The sequence below is a fragment of the Microtus ochrogaster genome, linkage group LG2, assembly GCF_000317375.1.
Source record: "Microtus ochrogaster isolate Prairie Vole_2 linkage group LG2, MicOch1.0, whole genome shotgun sequence".
NCBI classification, from domain to species: Eukaryota; Metazoa; Chordata; class Mammalia; order Rodentia; family Cricetidae; genus Microtus; species Microtus ochrogaster.
This window is the reverse complement of record NC_022028.1, coordinates 46,624,517-46,646,650: the sequence shown is the minus strand read 5'-3', so window position 1 is coordinate 46,646,650 and position 22,134 is coordinate 46,624,517. Positions and strand designations below refer to the sequence as shown.

The 22,134-nt window shown below is 51.1% G+C and overlaps 2 protein-coding genes across 2 annotated transcripts in view; both read right to left on the bottom strand.

Annotated features, from left to right (window-relative positions):
• Positions 1-861: 861 nt before the first annotated feature.
• Positions 862-13,495, bottom strand: Ftcd (formimidoyltransferase cyclodeaminase). Its single transcript, XM_005360231.2, has 14 exons — positions 13,393-13,495; positions 12,423-12,606; positions 11,439-11,567; positions 9,473-9,561; positions 9,175-9,354; positions 7,931-8,068; positions 7,719-7,850; positions 6,252-6,313; positions 5,794-5,923; positions 5,410-5,571; positions 3,726-3,769; positions 3,373-3,511; positions 2,638-2,733; positions 862-1,458 (listed from the first exon to the last, which is right to left on the bottom strand). Exons 1-14 carry the CDS (start codon positions 13,444-13,446, stop codon positions 1,372-1,374), a joined length of 1,626 nt encoding a protein of 541 aa, XP_005360288.1. The 5' UTR covers positions 13,447-13,495; the 3' UTR covers positions 862-1,371.
• Positions 13,496-18,774: 5,279 nt separating this feature from the next.
• Spatc1l (spermatogenesis and centriole associated 1 like) overlaps positions 18,775-22,134 on the bottom strand; it is a 12,974-nt gene continuing 9,614 nt past the window's right edge. The window contains exons 3-4 of the mRNA XM_005360230.2: positions 19,406-19,557; positions 18,775-19,144 (exon numbers count right to left, since the gene is read on the bottom strand). Coding sequence (XP_005360287.1) covers positions 18,818-19,144; positions 19,406-19,557 — 479 coding nt within the window. The 3' untranslated portion in view covers positions 18,775-18,817. The remainder of the gene's footprint in view (positions 19,145-19,405; positions 19,558-22,134) is intronic.

Here is a 22,134-nt window from a genome sequence, read left to right as displayed (position 1 = left end):
TCTGTCTTGGACAGGAGCACAGGCATTTGTTATACACCAGTTGGCCAGGACCCCTCACTGGAACTGGGCTAACCACCCCCCCACACACAAGCACCTTGTTAGGTTCAGCCTAATTTGTAGAACTTCCCGTACTGAAGGATTCCACCCCTTTGCCAGCAACACATGTGAACCGTCTGTTCATGTTGTTTCCCCTGGTTGATGACTCTTCCCAGAAACAAGTAACTTAAATTTTCAGATAGCAAATCTGTCCTAAAAGGCATTTAGATTTTCTGCCTCACTTAAGAAGAATGTACCAAGCTGTTTTCTTTTTAAGTGCTGTGTTGATAACTACAACCATACTTGGGAGACTTTCTCATCGAGTGGCTCATCTGAAAGTCATTGGGGTGAGGGTTTTTTTTATTAGTAATGGAGAATAGAGACAAGAAGCGAACCACGGAACATCTGAGGATGGAGGATGGGGGGGGAGCCCCTGTGATGGTGACATGGAAGCTAGGAGCAGACTGTCCAGTGAAGGGAGAGAATGTCCTCACAGCCCTCAGGAGCCAGACTTTCCCCAGTGTGAGGGCTTGGAGCACTACAGTCTCTGCCCCTTGCTACATGGCTGTGCTGGCTGCTCTTATGTCAACCTGACACAAACTAGAGTCACCAGAGAGGAAAGAACCTCAATTGAGAAAATGCTTCCATAAGATCCGACTGTAGGACATTTTCTTAAATAGTGATTGATGGAGGAAGGTAAGCAGCTCCCTTCCATGGCTTCTGCATCAGCTCCTGCCTCCAGGTTCCTGCCCTGCTTGAGTTCCTGTCCCAACTTCCTTTGATGATGAACAGTGATGTGGAAGTATCAGTCAAACAAACCCTCTCCTCCCCAGGCTGCTTTTTGGTCATGGTGTTTTGTCATAGCCATGGTGATCCTAACTAAGACAATGGCAATGAGTTCAGTGCTCAGAGCATCCTAGAGCTGGCAGCATCCCCATAAACACTCCATCTGGGAATCTGGAGCTGGGGCTTCATTACTCACAAATGAAGGAGTCCCCTGGTCCTGCTCCTGATTCCAGTCTCAGCCTTGCCTTGCCCCCAAACCCAAGCATACCAGGCAGGTTTGTGTTCAGAATTTACTAGAAGCCACAGATAACAGAGGGTATCAGGCTAAATGCCTGCAGTAGACCACCGCCAATCAGACCCTACTCCCTACCCCAAACCACCTCCGTTGCATCTACAGCATCCTACACAGACAGTTGTGTGTAGAGCCCCAACCTGACACTGCTGACGTCATGGCTGAATCTTCCCTCCAAGGAGGCTTGGGTCACTTAGGATAGGTAAAGACCCCTGGAAGTTGGACCATTTGTGGCGCGGGGGGAGGGGGGCATCTCTTTATTCCCTCCGTGCTTCTAGGCTATCCAACACGAGTGCAGCCTGGGTCTTGGCTTCCTGCAGAAGGCTGGAGATTCGATGGCGCATCTGACAGACATAGAGAGATATGTCACCCTACCCCCTCCATGCTTGCTGTGACCTGCTGCTCCTAACAGAAAAATCCCAGGCTCCTACTGCCACTTCCCCATGGCATACCCACCTCATAGTGACTAGGGTCATCTTGAACAGCCACTCCTAGATGTATCAGTGTGGGTAGAAGTTTTGGGGACAGCCATACCCACTGACCCTCCACAGACTCCCATCCCGTTTCTTCTACTTCTGCCCAGACTGCTGAGGGGACAGCTGTATCCGTAAGACCCAGAGGGCTCACTCACAGAGGTCATATTATCTAAAGTTGGTCAGGGAGGGGCTAGACCCCAAAGATGCCCAATTGCTAGCATTCTACTTAAGAACTGAGCCCTTAAAAAAAGCTTTTTCAGCCGGGCGATGGTGGCGCACGCCTTTAATCCCAGCACTCGGGAGGCAGAGGCAGGCGGATCTCTGTGAGTTCAATTCCAGCCTGGTCTACAGAGCTAGTTCCAGGACAGGCTCCAAAGCCACAGAGAAACCCTATCTCGAAAAACCAAAAAAAATAAAAAAATAAAAAACAAAAAAAAATAAAAAATAAAAATAAAAAGCTTTTTCAAAGTTGTCACAAATATCTAGGAGACAGATGCTTAAGAACGGCTGTCAGAGCTAGGGTATGGAACAGTGTGTCTGCTAATTGACAGAGGGTTCCTTTGAAGCAATAAAAATGTCCTGGAACTTGCTAGAATGATGGCTATACAATACTGAGAACGTGCAAAAATCCTACCAAATTCTATGTTTTAATATAGGAATTTGTATGTTCTGTGATTTTTACCTCAATAATACAATAAAATTGCCATGCAGCTGTTATAAATGCTGAGATTGGGTTCATTGTTTAAAGCCATTATTTTTCCAGTGCCTGGGGTGTTGGTGCTTGGGGGTCCCCAGCCTGGAATTGTCAAGCCTTCAATTCTACTATAAGAGCAGGGTAGGTGGTATGGGCACTGGGGTACTATTTAGCAACTTTTCATCTCCTAGTCAGGTCTGGACCCATGGGAAGAGGGATGTCAATGTATGCCCGCAGACACCTGATCACCCTGTACCAATGGCTTCAGGAGAGACAGCAAGAGTCATCCCTGCCCACGGCAGACATTGCAGGTCCATGGGTGGGGCCTGGCATCAAGTCTTGCCCCTGCCCACCTTCTCTTTAAATGCATCATCAGTCATGTCCTTCAGGTTGATGAGCACATTGAAGTATGCACCAAACACGCCTGTCTCCAAGGCTTTGGCTGCCACCTGAAGAGACACCGGTGAATGGGGATGGTTCTGGACCCACAATGCCTCTTTGCCTCTTGAAAATATCAACAACCCTCCTGTTGAGACTGAGCAAGCTGACCCATCCTATGGGTTGACAGGCACGGGCTTCATGCAGGGAACTGCATTCTTCAACCACTAAGCCTGACCCTACCCAGAGATCGGCTACCATGGCCATGTTGGTCTGAGACCTAAACTGAGAAAAGGAACCCACTACTAATTTGAAGATGCAGCTCCTGGAGGCCTGAGGAGGCTATGAAGGTATACTTTAGAGGCTGTGGATCCCTCTGAACCTGCCCTCAGCAGTTATCTGCCTGCAAACTAGAGCCACTCCCAGTAGAGAGGATCAGTTCGCTGGGGCCTCCAGGCCATACTCTGAAATACACTGCATACTGTAGGGTTCCTGGGTTAGCTGTAGGGGCCATAGGTCATGCCTCTGCTTTGTCCCATCCCCCATACAGGATGAGTGATGTCCACTTCCACAGGCTGGCTCAGGTATCTCCCCGTATCTCCCCGTATGTAAGCTCTGAAGATACCCAAGTTGCTGTTAACTGTGGAACAACATTGAACAAGAATGTGGATACCACCCTGAGTTGCTCTGACATCCTGGAACCCTCATACCTGCAGGTCAGACAAGCAGGCCAGGTTCCCACATAGGGCCAGCTCCTTCAGCACTGGCCACAGCTGGGACACAGTCTCTGCCAGCTTCAGTGGCACAGCAACCGCCTGTCTCAGCCCCTCCTGCAGAGCACAGGCCCGCCTAGAACCCAGGCGGCGATACGTGAGTTAGGGGCTGAGTGCATTCTGACCCCAACCATCATGGTCCCTTCCCAAAGGCTGAGCACACCAACTCAGGAGTGACAAAATGATCATTACTCACTACCCATGGTGCACCTGTGCCAACCCCACCCCCAGACACTGAGACCCATGGCCCAGAGGGTCCAGCAGGCCCACCTGGCCAATACCGTGCTCACCTGTCCCTTTCTTCGGCTGTGTTCTTGGGCAGCTTTATTGCCTCCTATAGGGAAAAAAAAAGACCAAAACACACATGGTGAGTGGCCACGAAGAACTGGCTGTGTCCCCTGGCCATGCTGGGATAGCAGTGAGGACTGTGTCCTGGGATGTGGCAGCAAGGGCAGCATGGGCACTGCTTATCCATGACCTCTAGCATGGGCATTTCCTACGGAAGCGCATCATATGCTACAGGCCACAGGCAGGGACACCTTCTGTGGGGATGATGTTTCTGTTGGTATCTGTGGTCTCCAGCACTTGGTGCCTGGGTCTGGGTGTCATAGGTCCCCACAGCCACCTGGAGAAGACAGGTGAGTGGCGTTCTCTGGGGACCTTTAAAGGCTCCTGGATTCTTCCAGTCTTCCTCCCTACAGTACCAAGTTCTGATGGTGTGAACGACTTTACCGTACACAGTCTAAACACACAAGGGCGGCGCTGACATTGGAAGCTCTAAGGCCTTTTCCACCACGGTGCCGCATCCCTTGTCCCTGGCCATCTGTAGACCTGGCCTTTTTCCTGAATGGTCACAGGTAGCGTTTGGGTGTGTGGTGAGTGCTGCAGGTCTCAGCTTTCCATAACACCCTCCAATCTTGCAGGATGGGACAGGGCAAGAGAAAGCTGGGTAGGTCGTATGCACACTAGTGTTGGTGTATTCACCCAGATCTCAACCAGTCTCTCTGTCTCCATGTGTACCCCTGCCTCTCTGTCTCTGTGTGTATCCCTGTCTCTCTGTCTCCATGTACATCCCTGTTGTCCCTCTGTCTTGGTATATATCTCTGTCTCTCTGTCTCCATGTATATCCCTGTCTCTCTGTCTCCATGTGTATATTCCTGTCTCCGTATATATCCCTGTCTCTCTGTCCCCATGTACCCCTGCCTCTCTGTCTCTGTGTGTATCCCTGTCTCTCTGTCTCCGTGTGTGTATCCCTGTCTCTCTGTCTTTGTATATCTCTCTTTATTTCTCTCTGTGTGTATCTCTCACTTCTAATCATTTCTTTCATCTGTTCAGAGTCTGGCCCTGCATCCTTGCTATATCCGCTCATCTGCCCACAGTCTGTAATTATTTTTCAAGATGGGTTTTCCACCTCCGAACTCTCCTGGTGGCACCTGTTATGTTGTGGCTGAGGGGTTCTTTCTAGTCCTTAATCTTCATGCTTCTTCTGTCAAGGTTTCTATGACCTCAGAGCTCTAGCCTGCTAAAGAGGTCAGGACAGGGGGCTGCCCCGGCAGTTTGCCCCTCATCCGGGTATAGTGCTGACCTCCAGGATGGCCCAGATGACTTACAGGCAAGAGGCTTCCTTCCTGCAGGTCTCTAGAATCTGGAGTCCAGATCTCACATATCTCTGGCCTGGAAGCCAAGATCCTGGCTGGCCAATCTGAGACATGTCTGCTGTTATCTTCAATGTTACCAGCTAGTATCCTTCCAGGATCCCCACCCCGGGGCACCCCATTCTGGGGTCCTGCCCTCCTAAGTTCCCTTTCCTGGGGCAAAGTCCATGCTCTCCAGACCTAGACCCTCAAGGTTGCTGAAAGTAGGGGCTCCTAAAATACTGGCAGATCGTGCCACCTTCCCAGTGTCCTGCCCCTGGCTCCAAATTTGCAGGTTACTAAGGCTAGCAAGTCCAGCCTGGCCATTGAGCATGCTTACCAGACAGGCAGCAAAAGCCTGGGCATCAGCATCCACCAATGGGATTAGCTGGGCAGAGGCCGCATGGAATGGTGGGATCAGGCGCCGCATGGTGGAGTCCAGGTGATCAAACTGGCGCCGCCCGTAGGTCATCTGGCCCACCATAGAGGCCAGGGCTGCACCCTGGTAAGGGGCAAGCTGTGGGAGCTACCCGGGGGGGCCTAGCCACCCCAAGCCAGAGCCCAACAGGGAACCCCAAGTTCACGGAGATCAAGTGTGGAATCTCACCCTGCAGGGTCCCCCACCCCTGAATCCCACTCTCCAGAATCCCCCACTATCAACCCGCGCCCGCCTGGGTCCTGCCATCTATGGCTCTGCCCTCGGTGGGTTATCTCAGGTGCTCACCATGGCTGCAACAGCCGCTGCTACAGAGCCGCCGCCTGGGGCAGCAGAGCGGGCGCCCACCTCCCGAACAAAATTGAGCAGTGACTTGTCCATCAGGCTCTGCTCCGGTCCACTAGCTGGAACCAGGTACCTACCAATGGGAGCCGCTTAAAGAGGCGGAGACACACCCCATTACCCCCAGCCCCAAGCTGATAGGCTGGAGAGAAGAGCAGGAGGCGGGCCGGGAGGGGGCAGTACTGAAGCATGCAGAGAAGTTGGAGGATCAGGCACCTGGTTTAAGATTTGGTGATCAGAGATGTGAAGATGAGGAGGAAGTGGAAGAGGGGGGAAAGGGGTAAAACAAGGGAAGGAGGGGCAGGAAGCGGGCAGGGTGGAAGAGTGGGAAAACGGATACTCTAGGAAAGGATGGGAAAACAATATCGCCGGAGATGCGGCCACCCCCAGATGCGAGGCCTCACTCAATGATCCTCTCCTTCGGGTCGAAGGGTGCCAGGGAATCCAGGCCCAGCCGGTTCACCACCTGCAGAGAGGACATCACACCCACTGCTCAGCTTGGCGCCACCTTAACAAGTTTTTTCCACCCTCCCTTCCCAGGAACCTTGCCAGTTCACTTCCTAACAGGTTGGTATACAGACAGAAACACTCCATGCTCCCAGGGCAAACAGGACAAAGAAAGGGTTGCCCGCCCTTCCCTCACAACAGACCCTAGGTGGCCATGGGAAGGGCCAACTAAATCCTCTTCTTGGGATTAGATTCTAATTCAGAATCTAATAGATTCTTACAAACAGGGGCAACCTTGATTCCTCTGCACATAAATGTGAGGGAAACCGAGTTTCACCCAAATTCAGGATACAGTGAAAACAATCCCATCTAAGATTCGAATTCATCTCAGCAAAAACATTCGACCCATTATGAAGCCATGCACTGGGGACAACACATTTCACTTTCTGAAAGCAGAAAGGGACACACACACACTCGAAGGACACAAGCAGGGTGCACTCCAAAGGTGGTTCTGGGGGTGGGTAAAGGATGCCACCTAAGAGTAGGGTCACAGAATCAGCAAGCAGTGAAGGACGGGTACTCTAGGGAAGGACGGGTACTCTAGGGAAGGAAGGACGGATACTCTAGGAAAGGATGGGAAAACAATATCGCTGGAGATGCGGCCACCCCCAGAGCAGATCCTGGGCCCAACGAGACGAGCAAATGTGCTGTAGACAAGCAGAACTGCTTTCAGAGAGACTCATGTGTAGATGGGACCAGGGGAGAGATGCCTGGGACATATCTACCCAAATCCGTGGACTGTGTTTTACTGGGGTGTAAGGAACCCGACTGGGGGAGGGGGGCTGGCAGCAGACACGGCTCTTCAGAGAAGCAGCCAGCCCAGGAATTAAGAAGGCAGAGAACATAGAGTTTATGTAGTACAAGTTCCAGAGGAACCCTTCATGAGGTTCTACAGGGTCATGAAAGTGGAAAATCTTCTACCTACGAGTCAAGAGCTGGCCACAGAGCTTGCTCAGTAAAGTGCTTGCCATGCAAGCACAAAACCTTGAGTCAGGCCCCCAGGACCCCTATCAAAATCAATTAATTGGTTAATAATTAATTAATTAAAAATCCTGGCATGGTGTAAGCCCATTACTTGTAATTTCAGTACTGGGGAAGTGAAGACAGAAGGATTAGCCTGCTTGGTGAGTTCCAGTGAGAGACCCTATTTCAAAAAAATAAAAAAAAAAAGATGGATGGCCCCTTAGAAATATACACATATATACACACACACATGTCAATAAAACAAAGGAACTGAAGGAAGAAGAGGGTATTGGATTTGGGGTGGGCCCATCGGGAAGCATGAGCTTGCTCCTGGAGCAGCTGAAGGCCTACAGCCCCCATGCCTCCCTTGGCATCTCACTCCCAAAAGGAGCACAGCCCACCAGCCGTATCCGGTGCTCCTCCTCCAGAACAAACAACTTCTCCCTGTTGCAGTAGAAAGCCGCGGCATCCAGCAAGGCCTTCAGAGGCACCAGGCCCACCAGCTGCGAGCCCACCACTGGGAGGTTCAGCTCCTGTGAGACAGAGGCGGTGAGGTCAGCAGCTGGGGGTTTCCCAGTGTGAGAAGGGTGGGGGCAGCTGCTCCTCTACCCACCTGAGCCTCTCTGCAGGCCTCCTCGTAGACTGTGTGCAGAGCTGTGACCTCAAAGTCCAGGAGGTTTGTGGACACCTGAGCCAGGTTCTTCTCATCCAGGTACCAACCGATGCCCTGAACCTTTTTCAGACGTCCTGGCTATGAAGAGATGCATTCCCCAGCCTGGGCTAAGAATCTGGGCTCTGAATGGCCCCTGCCCAGCCTTCATCATGCCTAGCTCTGAGAGCCTCTTGTGCTTGTGTTCCCTAGCCAGATGAGTCAGGCGAGGTGGCCCCCCCGATAGCTGGGTCGGCACTGTGACTTTCCTTGCTCGATCATCCTTGGTCTGGCTAGAGAGACGAGGCAAAACCTCACCCACCACATGAAAACTGAGACCAGGTTTGGTGCAGGTCTTTGATCAAACCATGTCTGAGAGACCTAGGGACACCTTTGTGGGAAGCCAGGGAAAGTCCCAACTCCCCTTGTCATCCATACCTCACCTGCTTGTCACTCTGATCATCTCTTTGATGATCTGAGAGAGGCAGACACTCTGACCTCATCTTTGGAACAGACATAGTGGACTCGAGGGTCCCTGTGCTTTGTGTTGTACTTACAGGCTGCTGATTCTGCAGGCAGCTGGGCTCCTGGAGCCTCACTGTCTAGCAAGATGTGAGGCTGGGGCAGATGGGAAGATGACTCCCTGTCACCATGTATGTCTAGGTCACCTGTGTCTGAATCGGACTCTGAGAAGTGATGCTCAAGCTAGCTGACAGTTTCTGTGCAGACCTGGCAGGGGAGCCTTCACAACACATAAAGCTTTACTGAGGCATTGTGGGGAGGGGGAGGCATATTTAGAGCAACTGGAGAGATGTGAAGACATCTCAGATGGCTGAAGCAGTTGTCAACACAGAAGCCTGACCCTGTCTGCTTCTGTGGAAAAGTCTGTTAAAATAAGGGCAGCTGGGGTTGCCGGAGAGAGATGGCTCAGTGGTTAAGAACGCTTGCTGCTTTTCCAGAGGACCTGGGTTCCCGGCACCTACATGATGACTTCTAACCATTAACTTCAGTCCCAAGGGACCCAACCCCCTCTTCTGGCACATATGCAGGCAAAACACATACAATTTTTAAAGGGGATCCTCAGATTCAAACACTGAACTCTGAGGCTGAGCCCCGCCCCCCAGGGCTGTGACACTAAGGGAACAGTTTCCCCAGGGATTCCAAGGAAGACCCCTGGGGCATAGGACAGCAAGCCAGAGGCTACCCACCTGGTCTTTCCCGCGGCCCTGCTCCCGCAGGTTGAGAGCAATGCGATGGGCCTGTTCTTTGGTGCTGAGCAGGTTGATGTTGAATGCAATGAGGAATTTCCGCGCACCTGTGACAGTGGCGCCCCAACTGGGGACAAAGGAGCTAGGGCCGAAGTCAGGCACCCACTCTGCCTGTTTGAGCTGCAGGAACATTCGCGTGGGGTGAGGTGGAGGGGCCCCAGGCCTGCCCACTCTCCCCAGGGGGGAAAAATGGCAGGGAGACCACCTTCTCACACCCAGGCACCTATTGGGGCAGCACCTTCTCAGGCAGGGCCTCATACTCTCCAGCCCTGATAGCCGGCAGGGTCTGCCGACTGGGTGTCTGCGCTGCCTCACCATAGAGGTACACTGCAAAGGAACCCAAGTGGTCAGATGCTTAGCCAGGCAGAATCCAGTATATCCTCGGTCCCACAGGGGCCCAGGCAGGTAGATCTTCCTTAGCTGGTTCTCTCTGAGGAGCCCCCGCCTTCTCCACACTCTTGGAGTGGGTACAGCGGTGCAGATGGCATAGCATAGACCTCCTACCCACGCAAAACCAGTGCCACTGAAGAGGGCATGCTTATAGGGGTTAGGGTAGGATATGTGGGAAGTGATGATGGATATACTCGTTTTTTGTTTTTTTTTTTAATGTGTTTTTACCATGTGGTGAACCTGTCCTCATAGGAGGAAAAAGCAGAACTTGCCATACACATGGGCCTTAGTCTCAGATGTCAGCTTGTGTTCATGGCAACAACAGGGCCTGGTGGGGCCCCACCCTGTGCTGCCATATGGACGATCTATCCTGGGGTCTCCCCACCCTGTGCTGCCATATGAATGGTCTATCCTGGTGTCTCCCCATCCTGTGCTGCAATATGGACAGTATATCCTGGTGTCCCCCACCCTATGCTGCCATATGGACAGTCTATCCTGGTGTCTCCCTACAACACCATGTTGTGTTTGTTTCTAGTTTGTCTCCTATCATTTTCTTCATCTAATTCCCCAAATGAAATCTTCCCCTCATTTTTCATGTCTATATGGTATGCATTTGTGTATGCAAGCCTATGCCTTTGTATGAGCTCATTACATGTGTGCATATGCCTGGGGAGGCCCAGGGTTGGTCATTCTTCTTCAGTGTCGTTCATGGAGGTGGGTCTCTCAATCACACCCAGAATTCCCTGTCTCTGCCTTACACAGCCGGGATGACAGGTGGGTCATCACACCCATTGCATGTATGGAGGTTTCTGGAAATCTGAACTCTGGTCCTCATGTTTGAGTGGCAGGTGCTTAGACCAGTGAGCCATCTCTCCAGCCCCGAATTCTTTCTATTTACAAGGCATGGACTTTTTAGTCTCCAGGCTCAGCAAGCTAAACTGTGGTCAAACAATGTCTGTTATGGAGTAACCTTTCTGTATGCTGTGAAGATGCAGCTCTGTCAAGGTGCCTTCTGATTGGTTTAATAAAAGGTTGACTGGCCAATAGCTAGGCAGGAAGAGGTTAGGTGGGAGAGCCAAACTGAGAAGGTGCTGGGAAGAAGGGTAGCGTGACAAGGAGTCACCAGCAAGATGGAGACAAACACGCTATGCTGAAAAAGGGTGCCGCCATGCGGTAGAGCACAGATAAGAAATGTAGGTTAAGCTGTAAAGGCTAGATAGTAACAAGCCTAAGTTATCAGTCGAGCATTTATAACAGTAACAAGTCGGTGTGGTTATTTGGTTATAGGCTGCTGGGACAGAGATGGCTGATGACACAGAAAAGTCTGCCTACAAATATCCACTGCCCAACAAGCAGGATGGGACATGCATCCACACTCTGCTGTGGTTGTGATTTCTGCCTGCGTTTGTTTCATGATCTAAGAAGCTGCGGCTGGTGGCTTGCTCACAGAACTTTCTTTTCCTTCCTTCCTTCTTTCCTTTTCCTTCCTTCCTTCCTTCTTTCCTTCCTTCCTTCCTTCCTTCCTTCCTTCCTTCCTTCCTTTCTTGGTAGTGATCTGCATTCTTTTTGTTTTTGTTTGTTCCTTTTTAATATTTATTAATTTATTGAGATAGGATCTATGTAGCCCAGGCTGTCCTGAAACTCTCTATTGTAGAGCAAGCTGGCCTTGAACTCACAGAGATCTGCCTGCCTCTGCCTCGCCTCCTGAGCACTGGGATTAATGTGTGTACCTCAATTCTAGGTATGATTTGCATCCTTAGAAGGTGTCAAGAGACTGGAATCCAGAACCTGGTCGATCCTTCCAGGACACTCACCTGGTACATTGAGCTCCTCTGCCAGCCGCTGGCCAAAGGCCTTAGCACAGAGCACACACTCGTCCATGCTGACGCCCCTCACCGGGATGAAGGGGCAAACATCCAGAGCACCCATGCGAGGGTGCTCTCCTGCAGGAAACGGGGCAGGCCATCACCCTTACAGATATCCACACTGATCACAGAAAACCACCAGCTTCAAGTGGTTGGCAGCAGCAGTTCCTCCCAGGCTGGACTATTAGGAATGCCACAGAACGTGGGGACAATTGTTGCTATGCCTAGCATAGAAAGACCTTAAAGCCCTGGAGAAGGAGTAGGGCTTACATAAGCTGGCCCTTTATAATAATTTTTAAAGCATCCCGCAAAGCAAAGGCCTTCAGTGAGACCTTGCCAGGCTGAAAGTATATGATCATGAGCCAGTTCTACCTTCTCTGGCAGCAGAGAATCCACACCACATCTAGAATACTGTGCCTGGCTCCTCCTACCCTTGACAAGCCTGTTATCTCCTCCTTACCGTGACCTCTGAAAACCGCTCTCCGAGAATGGACAGAGGCCTTGGCTTTTTGCCTAGCTCTGTGTGTCCACCAACCTTTGACCCTGCCCACCCCTGCTGTTGTGTTTGGTTTTGAGGCAGTTGACAAGTTTGCTTCCTAGTACCGTGTCCTCTTCTGTCTCCCCGAGGCCTCTGTCTAGTCAAGACCTTGGCATGAGTGAGCCCCTGTAGATTCACTGAACCCCACTCTAGGAGGTTGCTGATCTCCATAGCCTGTGTCCTAGGGCCATCTCCCCACCTTTCCACCAATCCACTCCTGCAAATAGGGAACACCATGTAGTCCTAGGGGAGCCTCCAAGGAGAAGCCCGCCCACAGACCTGTTGCACTTACACCCATGTCCATGCCCTGAGCCTGCCCCTCTCCCAGGATACCGTGGCACAAGCTCAGCCTGGGAACTGAGACATGGGAGGCCTGGCCCAGCTCAAGTCCTCACCCTTGTGCTTGCTCATGTCGATGAGCTGTGAGGCCACGCGGGCAGCATTGAGAGCTCCCTCGACCACACACTCTGGCCGCCCCACGAAAGTATAGACAGTGCGGTTGGTGGAGGGTCCAGCATCAACATCCAGTAGCACACAGCCTGGGGTCTGGGAGATGGCTCGGGAAATGGCATCAATCACCTGGAGATAGAGGCCCAACACCATGCCCCTCAGTCCCTACTTGGAGAGGTTGTAGCCCCACACCCAAGTGTGATCTCAAGAAGGAGGTTTGAGGGATCCCCCAAAGAACTAAGCTTCAGTCCCAGAACCCACAAGGCACAATAGGAAGGCCCCCGTGGTAGTGACTATGGCCACCCCAGGTTCAGGGTGGCCCAGAAAAATAATTGGCCTGCTATCACACCCAGACTCTCAGAGGGGGTGAACAGAGTGACAGCCTTCCAGTGGGAACAGCAGGGTTGGGACCGTTAGCTAATATGGGAAGGAACCCTGACGAGTGCAGAACCTGCCAGGTCAGGAGCTGGGCTCAGATTTCAAAGCCTATCCTAAGGACCCCTCTGGCCTCAGTTTCCCCATCAGGTAAGAGGGCCGATAATAGTGCCTACTTCACAAAGCTCCATGGGTGAGGAAAGAGTTAATACATATGGGAATGACCTTTCCTGTGACCTCAAATAACTCTGTCCTCTGCCTCTGTATTCAAGGGACTTCACTGTCAGATAGAAACACTGAGGTCACAGGATCCATGACCCCCACCAGAAGCATTCCAAAATCCCCAGACCCACTTGCCAGTTCTCCAGAGTCCCCCCAAATCCATGGAACGTTCCAGAGCTGACTGTGGTGGCTCCTTGGAGGGGGGCAGTAGGCTGTGGCTCTGCCCATCCTGGAAAGGCAACCTCCTCCCACCCCAAACTCACTCCCTTCCTGTGACTAAAACACCCACACATCCTGCCAGCCCCAAAGGAGCCTCACCTCCTGGTTGTTCCCCTCTGAGAAGTTGGGGACACATTCCACCAACTGGGACATCGTCAGCCCTGGGTCCAGTTGCTCTTCTCAAAAGGCAGTAGAGGTGTATGGAGTGACGGCCCTTTGGTGGCCCTGGGGCCTTTATACCTCCTCACAGCTAGTTTCTTATTAACCAGGGACAGTGCAAAGGGAGCTGGAGAGTGGAGGGTGCTCCCCAGTTAAGTACATGCTCTCCAGGATGGGTTCTCCAAAAGTCACATGATCAGGGTCAGAGGGGCACATGCTGAGAACTCTCGGGGGCCTAGAGGGGCAGAGTTAAAGCTAGGGCATCAGGCCAACCTGGGTTCAAGGCCCAGCTTGATCCAGGGCTGACTGTTGACCATCCAGATGACAGTTTTGCCCTCAAAATGTGGCCTTTCCAGAGGAGGACCCATGGGACTTCTGGGTTGCTATCTTTTCATAGAGGACCTGATTCTCAGGGATACAGGCGGAGAGGCCATGTGTGAAGCCTAGCGTAAAGCCTGGTCCTCCACAGAAGTCGACTTAGCTCATAGAAGCAGGAGGAGTGTCGGGTGAGAGCAAGAATGTGTGGAACCATGGGAATGTGTGTGTGTGTGTGTGTTTATATGTGCAATCCATGGAGTAGGTGTACATATGGGTGAATGGAGTGGCTATGGGTGTGAGTGTATATAGGAATATATGTGAATATGTAGGGGTTGGTGTGACTGTGCAGATAATTATTAGAATACACACATATTCTGTAAGGATGATGGCATAGATGTGGATGTTGGTGTTTGCAAGTGGATGATGTTAATGCGTGTCGACCATGATACAGGAAAGATGGATACTGGTGTTGTATGTAGGCACTGATGTGAACAAACCTGTGGGGGGAGGTGCTGTATCTGTGTGTGTGTATCTGTGTGTATATGTATGTGTATATGTGTGTATGTGTGTGCATGTATGTGTGTATGTGTACGCATGTATATGTGTGTATGTGTGTATTGTGTATTATGTGTGTATGTATGTGTATGTATGTATGTGTGTATGTATGTGTGTGTCCTAGTTTGCTTTTCTGTTGCTATGGTAAAACACTCTAACCAAAAGTAAGTCAGGGAAGAAAAGGTTTATTTCCGCTTACACTTCCAGGCCTTAGGCCATCCTTGAGGGAAGTCAAGGCAGGCATTCAAGAGGCAATGAAGCAGACACCATGGAGGAACATCGTTTAGTGGTTTGCTTCCTGGCTCACTCCTAGAGTCCTGCCTAAGGAATAGTTCTGCCCATAATAAACTGGACACCCCTGTAGCAATCAAGAACCAAGCCAGCCAGGCGGTGGTGGCACATACCTTTAATCCCAGCACTCAGGAGGCAGAGGCAGGCACATCTCTGTGAGTTCAAGGTCAATCTGATCTACAGAGCTAGTCCCAGGACAGCCAGAGCTACACAAAGAAACCCTGTCTTGAAACATAAACGAACAAAAAACAAAACAAAAACCAAGTCAATTCCTGGAACTAGAGAAATGGTTCAGTAGTTAAGACTATTGTTCTTGCCGAAAACCCAGGTTCAATTCCCAGCACCCACATGGCAGCTTATAGCCATCTGTAATTCCAGTTTCAGGGGATCTGACACCCTCTTCTGACCTCCATGGGCACTGGGCACACATATATTCCACAAATGTATATGCAGGCAAAATATCCACACATAAAATAAATCTAAAAAACAATTAAGAAGACAATTGCCCACAGACATGGCCACAGACCAGTCTGACCTGGGCAATCAGCCATTCACTTGAGGTTCTCGGTTCCCAGGAGACTCTAGGTTGCATCAAGTCAATAATAAAAACTAACCAGCACAATGTATATGTTGTTGTGTGTAAGCATGCCTGTGGGCACTGGGATTAGTGTTCCTGTACAGACGTTAATGCTTGCATCTATGTGGGTACTGCTGTGTATCTATGTATTCAGGCATTTGTATATGAGTGAATGTTGGTGTGTGTGTGTGTGTGTGGTGGTATATGTATAGATATTTGAACACACACATGTGTACTTGTTGAATGTACATGGGCTGTTGGGGCAGTTGTCAGGTAGGAGTATACATGTGTAACTGGTGTGAAAGTGGCAGGTGATGCTGCTGCATATGATTTGCTATCTGGTATTGTGTTCCCAGGGAAGGGCATGTTTTTCTCACTACTGATTCTGGAGTCAAAACTTCCTATGTATACAGGTAGAGCACTGTATACATAATGAATTAATTCTATATAGAGGCTGGTGTATCCCTTCCATATGGGGTCCATGGATCTGGACACAAATGAATACCCCTGTGCCAGAGACAGAACCCTTCTCAGGTACTGTACGTACCCATATACTTCACAAAGATGTCCCAGACTCCACAAAACCTTTGGGGGTATCAGAGTGTCAAGATACATCAGCTCACAGTGTTGATGGGCCCGGAGGAAGTGATGCATGTGGGCTTGGAGACTCAATCTCCCCTGTTGAAGCTACCACAAAGCAGTACCACAAAGCAGTACCACAAAGCAGTACCACAAAGCAGTACCACAAAGCAGTACCACAAGGCAGTACCACAAGGCAGTACCACAAAGCAGTACCACAAAGCTGCGACAAGCGGAAGCGAAATGCTGGGCCCAAACACAAATGCAGACCAGAAATCCATTGCCCATGCAGAAGTGTCCCGAATCATTCATGCAGGCATTGCCCCTGGGCAGGTGGAGCATGACTCCACCCCTCCAATGTAGGCACAGGAAACCAGTCACAACCTGTACCCATCTCTGGGGGACTCAGCCAAATTATACCACTGTCAGAGCTTGCCTGAACCCCACTCCCCCCCACCCACACACCTTCACCACTGCCGCATCTCCTTTCATGCAGAAACATCCTCAAGCCTTCTAAACAATGCACCAGGTACTGCATTTGGGGAGGGCTTATGTTGAGGTACTGAGTCCTGATCTCTTAGCACCCTCCCAAGCCTGGGCTCACCATGTGAGCCGAGGATAGTCAAGTGGACACACAGCAGCCTGGAACCACTCAGAGCTGACCTCAAGAGCTTGGGTTTGGAATATTCCTAAAAGCTCATCATTGAAAGCCTGGTCCTGATGACAGTGACGTTAGGAGAAAGGGCTTTGGGAACATGATTGGATCATGAGGTCTCGGGTCTCTTGGATGGATTAAGTCATTGATGAGTTTGTATTGAATGGACTATTGGGAGCTGGTGGAAGCTGTAGGAGGTGGAGGCCTGGCCGGAAGAGGTAGATCCTGGGAGTTTGTCCCTGAAGAGGGTATAACTTGTCCCATATCCATGTTCTCTCTGCTTCCTGGACACTGACATGAGCAGCTCTGTCTCACCGTGTACCCCCTACCCTGATATTTTGCTCCATCATAGGTACAGATATAATGGAGTTAGCCAAACATGGCCTGAAGTCTCTGAAATGTGAGCTAAAGATATCTTTCCTCATGAAGTTGACTTTCTCAGGTGTCTCAGTGAGAGAAAACCAACGCAGAGACTCATGGTCAAGTCCCAGGCCCAGTTCTTCCGAGCCTGAAGCCCAGAGTCCGCCACGTCACTTGGTCCCCTTCTCCCCAGGGTTACCTTTGAGCACTTGTCCTCTATTTAATGGTTTAGAAAACCGTGACATCTAGGGTGCCTTACTATTTGGAAAGACCAATCTTTCCACTGTGAGCTAGTTACCGCCTGGTATAAACGAGCCTTCGTTGTGCAAAACGACCACCTCAAAGCCCCTTCCTCATTTAACTCTCCCCAGTCCAAGGGTCCCTGACCTCCAAACCACACAGGGCAAGACACTTGGTCAGTAGAGACACCCTCCTGTATCCTAGCCTATGGAAGTTGAACTCTCTACCCCATACCTGTTCATACTCACCTACCCTACCTCACCCGCTCCTTCTCAAAGAAGCCACCACAGGCCCTTGTTCCTTTGAAGCATCCTGGCTATCCCTTACAAAGCCCCGCACAGAAGCAGGATACACTTCCTGCTGGAATTGTGAGCAGCCCACTCAACTCTCACCCCATGTCCACCAGCCTGTTGTATCTAATTAAACAAATCCAGGTATACTCACCCTTATTTCTTACCTTGGGTTTGCAGGAAGCATCCAGTTGCTGACTCCAAGGGGAAGTGGCTGTGGCTTATCTGGCTAGGACAACAGACATAGCTACAGGCCTGTGGTCTGACAGCTCCTCGTGAAGTATTTCTGGATGTGGTCATGCTCACCACCTTGCTGTAATCACCCTAAAGGTGACTCCAAAGGGCTAGGGTGATGCCAACAACACTGAGCCAGAGCCTCTCAAGGGCTGAGGCAATGCCAGGTAGTCTAGGTCCTCCAGCCCTGGTATCAGATTTTGCCTCTTCCTTCACCAAGACTTGGAACTCCCTTCCACCAATAGGCATCTCAGAACTGAACACATAGATGGAGCAGAGTGGGGTCCCCTTAGAGTGTCACTCAGTATTCTGGCTCCGACAATTTAGTGAGCAAGACAGAAGCCCTACCCTCAAAACTCAGAGGCTAGCACAGGGAGCGGCTTGGGGTGGCTACCTGCATTGCCTGAGCCACTTTGGCTCTTACACCTGCCCAGAGCCACAGCACTCCAGGTCTTTGGATGCCTGGCCCCAACCCCACTGATTCACTGAGACATCCATCTGTTTGCTGTAGGGTTGACGCTATGGCAGTGTACATGCACCCGTGGGGTGGAAATTAATGGGAGTCACAGCAGCCTTGCCACTCTGGCCAATGTCCAAGAGCATTGTAGGTTCCTGGGCACCAAGAACTAGGCCCCGGCAGCTCTTAGTGGTCCCTTCCCTGTGTTCCTGCTCCGTAGAGCATATCCTGGGCACAGTACATGCTCAGTCACACAGGCCAAGCAGACTTGACGCACACTGCTGTCATAGACCAAAGTCCCTAACTTTGATTGCAGAGACATCTGTTCTGAAAGGCTCTGCGGGTTCCACAACCACTTTGCCTCCAGCTCTGCTTCTGGGGAAACCCAAAGTGCAAGAGGACTTGCTGGTCCTCTCAAGGGTGAGACCGAGGCCTCCGAGGATGCTGCGCTACCTCTGAGAGAAGGCAGGTGGCCACAGTCCTGGAGTCAAGGGTCCCAGCATCAGCCCAGCCCCAGGTTCTGCTCATAAACACCGATCCACGGCTCTTGCTGGCCAGCAGAGACCAAAACACCTCACCACGCCCTCAAAGAGCCAGAGGTAAGGCAAACAAATAAATAAGCTTTTAATAAAGCAACAGGTGCCCCACAGCTGTGAGCAGCCCGACCTGCTGGCTGCCCGGGGCAAGCGCAGACGTGGAGGAGGCCTCTCCCCACTGTAGCTGAGCAGACAGCTTTCCATGCGGGAGGACGCAGGGGGCCCCCGGGTTTGGAATAAACACGTTTATTGCAGGAAGGGTGAGACAGTGGCTCACCAGGCGAAGAGTGGCTTGCTGTCCTCCTTGGAGAGCTCACACAGGCAGTTCAGCAGTAGCAGGGAGTCACCCAGGAACTTGGGGGGCACAATATCAATGACTAGCTTGCGCAGCGCAGCGGGGCTGCTGTGCAGTGGGTTGGCCCGCAAGTCCGGACGCTGCTTCAGGATGCCGTAGGTATTGATGAGAAACTCGCTGAACACCGGGTGCACTTCGCGGCTGTAGCCCAGCTTCTCCAGTCGCGCTGTCAGGGTCAGATAGCGATGCGTCAACTCTCGCAGCTTCTTCTCATCCACGGAGCCGTCTAGGGACTTGATAGATGTCTGAGGGGCACAGAGTAGTAGAGACAAGGGACCAGGTCAGAGAAGTCTCTGACCCTAGTGGAGGTAGGCGGGACAGGGCAGACTTGCGGGCTTAGAGGGGAAATGGAGGCCCTGGGCCCCTTTCAGCACTTTAGAAGTATAAGTCCTTAGGGGGTTTGTTTGCACTTGGACCCACAAAGAGTCAAGGGTCTTCAAGCACTCGCCAGCACCAGGATATAACCCCAGTACCAGCCCTGACCTGGGCCAACAAAGACAGTGTACCTGTTTGATCTTCTCAGGGATGTTGGATACTGTGAAGCCGTAGAGGCGCGTCACCCCTGGGAACACATAGGCCAGGATACGACGGTCAAGCTGGAACGCGATCTCCCCGACAATGCGGCCATCCTTCTCCGCACCCGCAAAACTCTGGATTTCTGGATGAGATAGGTGCCATCCTGACCATTTCAGGGTACCAAGATACCTTTGCCCCCCACTGCCAGAGTAAATAAAAGTCTTTAAAGCTAAGATGTTTGGAGCCAGAGAGGGGACTGTCTCCTCTCTCAAACTCCCTCTCTTCTCTCTCTCTCTCTCTCTCTCTCTCTCTCTCTCTCTCTCTCTCTCTCTCTCCTCTCATTCTCTGTTCTCTGCATGTTTTCCTGGGATGGGACTTGGGCACAGTGATTCCATTCTCTGCCTGAGATTTCAATGTGGACCTGAACACAGTGGGGTCCCTGGGGAGGATAGCACCAGGGTCTATCCAGGTAGAATGGGGTGCTCCCTGTTGTTTCCAAATGCTATTCTGTCACCCCACCAACTCAGCTTTGTCTGAGGACTGTAGAGCATCACAGCCTAGCTCTGGAAAGGGCCAGTTTCTAGGGGTCCACAACATCGCCCTCAAAGACTGGCTGGTGTCTAAAGTTCATTGTCAACCCAATCTTGCCTATGTCTGTGGAGAGGATAATGGGCAGATTGAGGATTCTCTTCTTGGAACACTTGGATCACTCTTCACCCTGGCCTACCCTCCCCAAAAAACAGCCCCCAAATAACCCCTCTGCCTAAAGCAGCCTCTAGTGTCATAGAAATCATTATTAAACAATGTAGTATTATATCAACAGCCTTTTGAAACCTTAGGCTCTTTGAGAAATGAACCTCTTCTGACTTTGAGAGAAAACTCCGGTATCTACAGGATGCGTATTGGCCAGTCACTCTGAGGGGGTCAGCTCTATGTCCCCTCTCTGTCCAGTTCCTACATGACAGAGCAGAGCAGCACAGGTAACTTGACCTGGGGGGTCCCCACCCCACATCCCACATGCTGCTCTCATTTAGAATCATCTCTCCTGAGCTTCACATGCCCATCCTGACAGAAGACATGGGACAGCATGCTTACACCTAGGCACCTTCCAGACCAGCCCTGTGACACAAGCCCTGACTGGGTGTCAGTTTGGTGAGGTCCTATGGGTCCATCCCAAAGACTGCAACTATAACGATCACATGGCTGAGGAAGCCTAGGACCTGTTGCTCACCGCCGTAGCTCAGCATCCATACACAAGATGCTGATAACCACACTGAGAAGTGGGCCCTGGACCTGCTCCTGGTGCCTTGTGTCCTTGAGCATTGTTGGTATGTCCACATCAGCCTGAGACCCTGAAGGACTTGCTGACCTCCTTACAGCCATGATGGAATGAAGGGGCAGGCCCAGAGCAAGTTCTGCCAATGCCCTTGGTCAAGCAGTTGTCCATCAGATGTCAGGTCCTAAGCCAGGGGCTGGAATACACATTGACCAGGACAATGCTGCCAAAAATCATGTATACCTGTGAATACCGGTTCCTCTGGTAAGTGAAACAACCAGAGAGAAGCTTGAATAGACAGGAGAAACAGGAACTCTGACCCAGGTTCACAGAATAGGGGACAGGGCAGATGAGGGGCCAGGCCATTCACTGCTCTGTATAGCAGGGTACTTGGAAGTAGGATCAGCTGGTACCCTCCTTGCAAGACCAGCCTCTCCCAAAGCTAGATAGTCTATGTACTTCCCAAGTGTGCTCTGGAGAGCTCGTCACTGCCAGTCAGTGTAGAGAGGCCAAGGGCGCACATCCTGGCCACCTGCACAGACTCTCAAGCAGTAGGACAACTGCTTGAGTCAACGACTTTGGGTTCATGGTACCTGCAGAACTATACTCTCCCCACAGTCTGCTCTGGTTATGAAAACAACCAGAGGGCACAGACCAGGAAAGAGAGTGAACTTTGCTTTTCTCTGTGCCCTGGCTCAGTCTAGTTGGAAAGAGAGAGCTTTTTCAGAGAGAGTGATACTCCTGACAGGGAATGTCCTTCCAAGCATGGCAGACCAGCAAGCAGCCCTGTTTTCATTTCTTAACCTTGACAGAGTTGACTCATCCACATGAGAATCCTTTGAGGGAACCTCAGTGTTGGGGGTTATGACCCCCAGACCCCGAATCTCCTGTAAACAACTTGCTATGCTTGCAGCTTCTCTGAGCAGAACAACTTGTTTTCCTGTGTTTGCAGCTGCTCTGAGCACGAGACCCTCAGGCATTCCTGATGGCAGGGGAGTGGTTTCTGGTGGGTTTGACTGGGGCCTGGCTATCAGTTAAGAATCCCTATATACGCTGCCCTGGATCACAATAAAGGGGGCATTCTTGGGGAATTCAAGGATGACCCATGTTGTCGGGTGTCTTTGTGTATTTAAATCTCCAGCCTTTCTCGGCTCATGAACCATTGGGACTTCATGCTTACACAGCAGACACTTTGCCAACTGAGTTGTCTTCCCAGCCCCTGCATTTCTCATGCTGGGGTCTCTCTCTCTCCTCTGTATCCCACAAGCATTAGTTAGGCAGATGAAACATATTCTACCTAGAATTCTAGGACTCATTCCTAGACCTACCTAGAATTTCAAAATCTGCCTGTACATCAAGGAAAAAAGTCAATATAATTGATGTATCTCTAGCTAGAGATATTAGGGTAGAATAAAATACAAAAATAGCTGTGATTGAAAATTA

Excerpts from the sequence above, each read along its gene's own strand:
- Ftcd (XM_005360231.2), bottom strand. The coding sequence starts at position 13,446 with ATGTCCCAGTTGGTGGAATGTGTCCCCAACTTCTCAGAGGGGAACAAC. Across the intron at positions 8,069-9,174 it reads AGGGCCGCGGGAAAGACCAG|CCAGGACGTCTGAAAAAGGT; the intron begins GTGGGTAGCCTC and ends ATCTCTTCATAG. Across the intron at positions 6,314-7,718 it reads AGGAGCACCGGATACGGCTG|GTGGTGAACCGGCTGGGCCT; the intron begins GTGGGCTGTGCT and ends TCCTCTCTGCAG.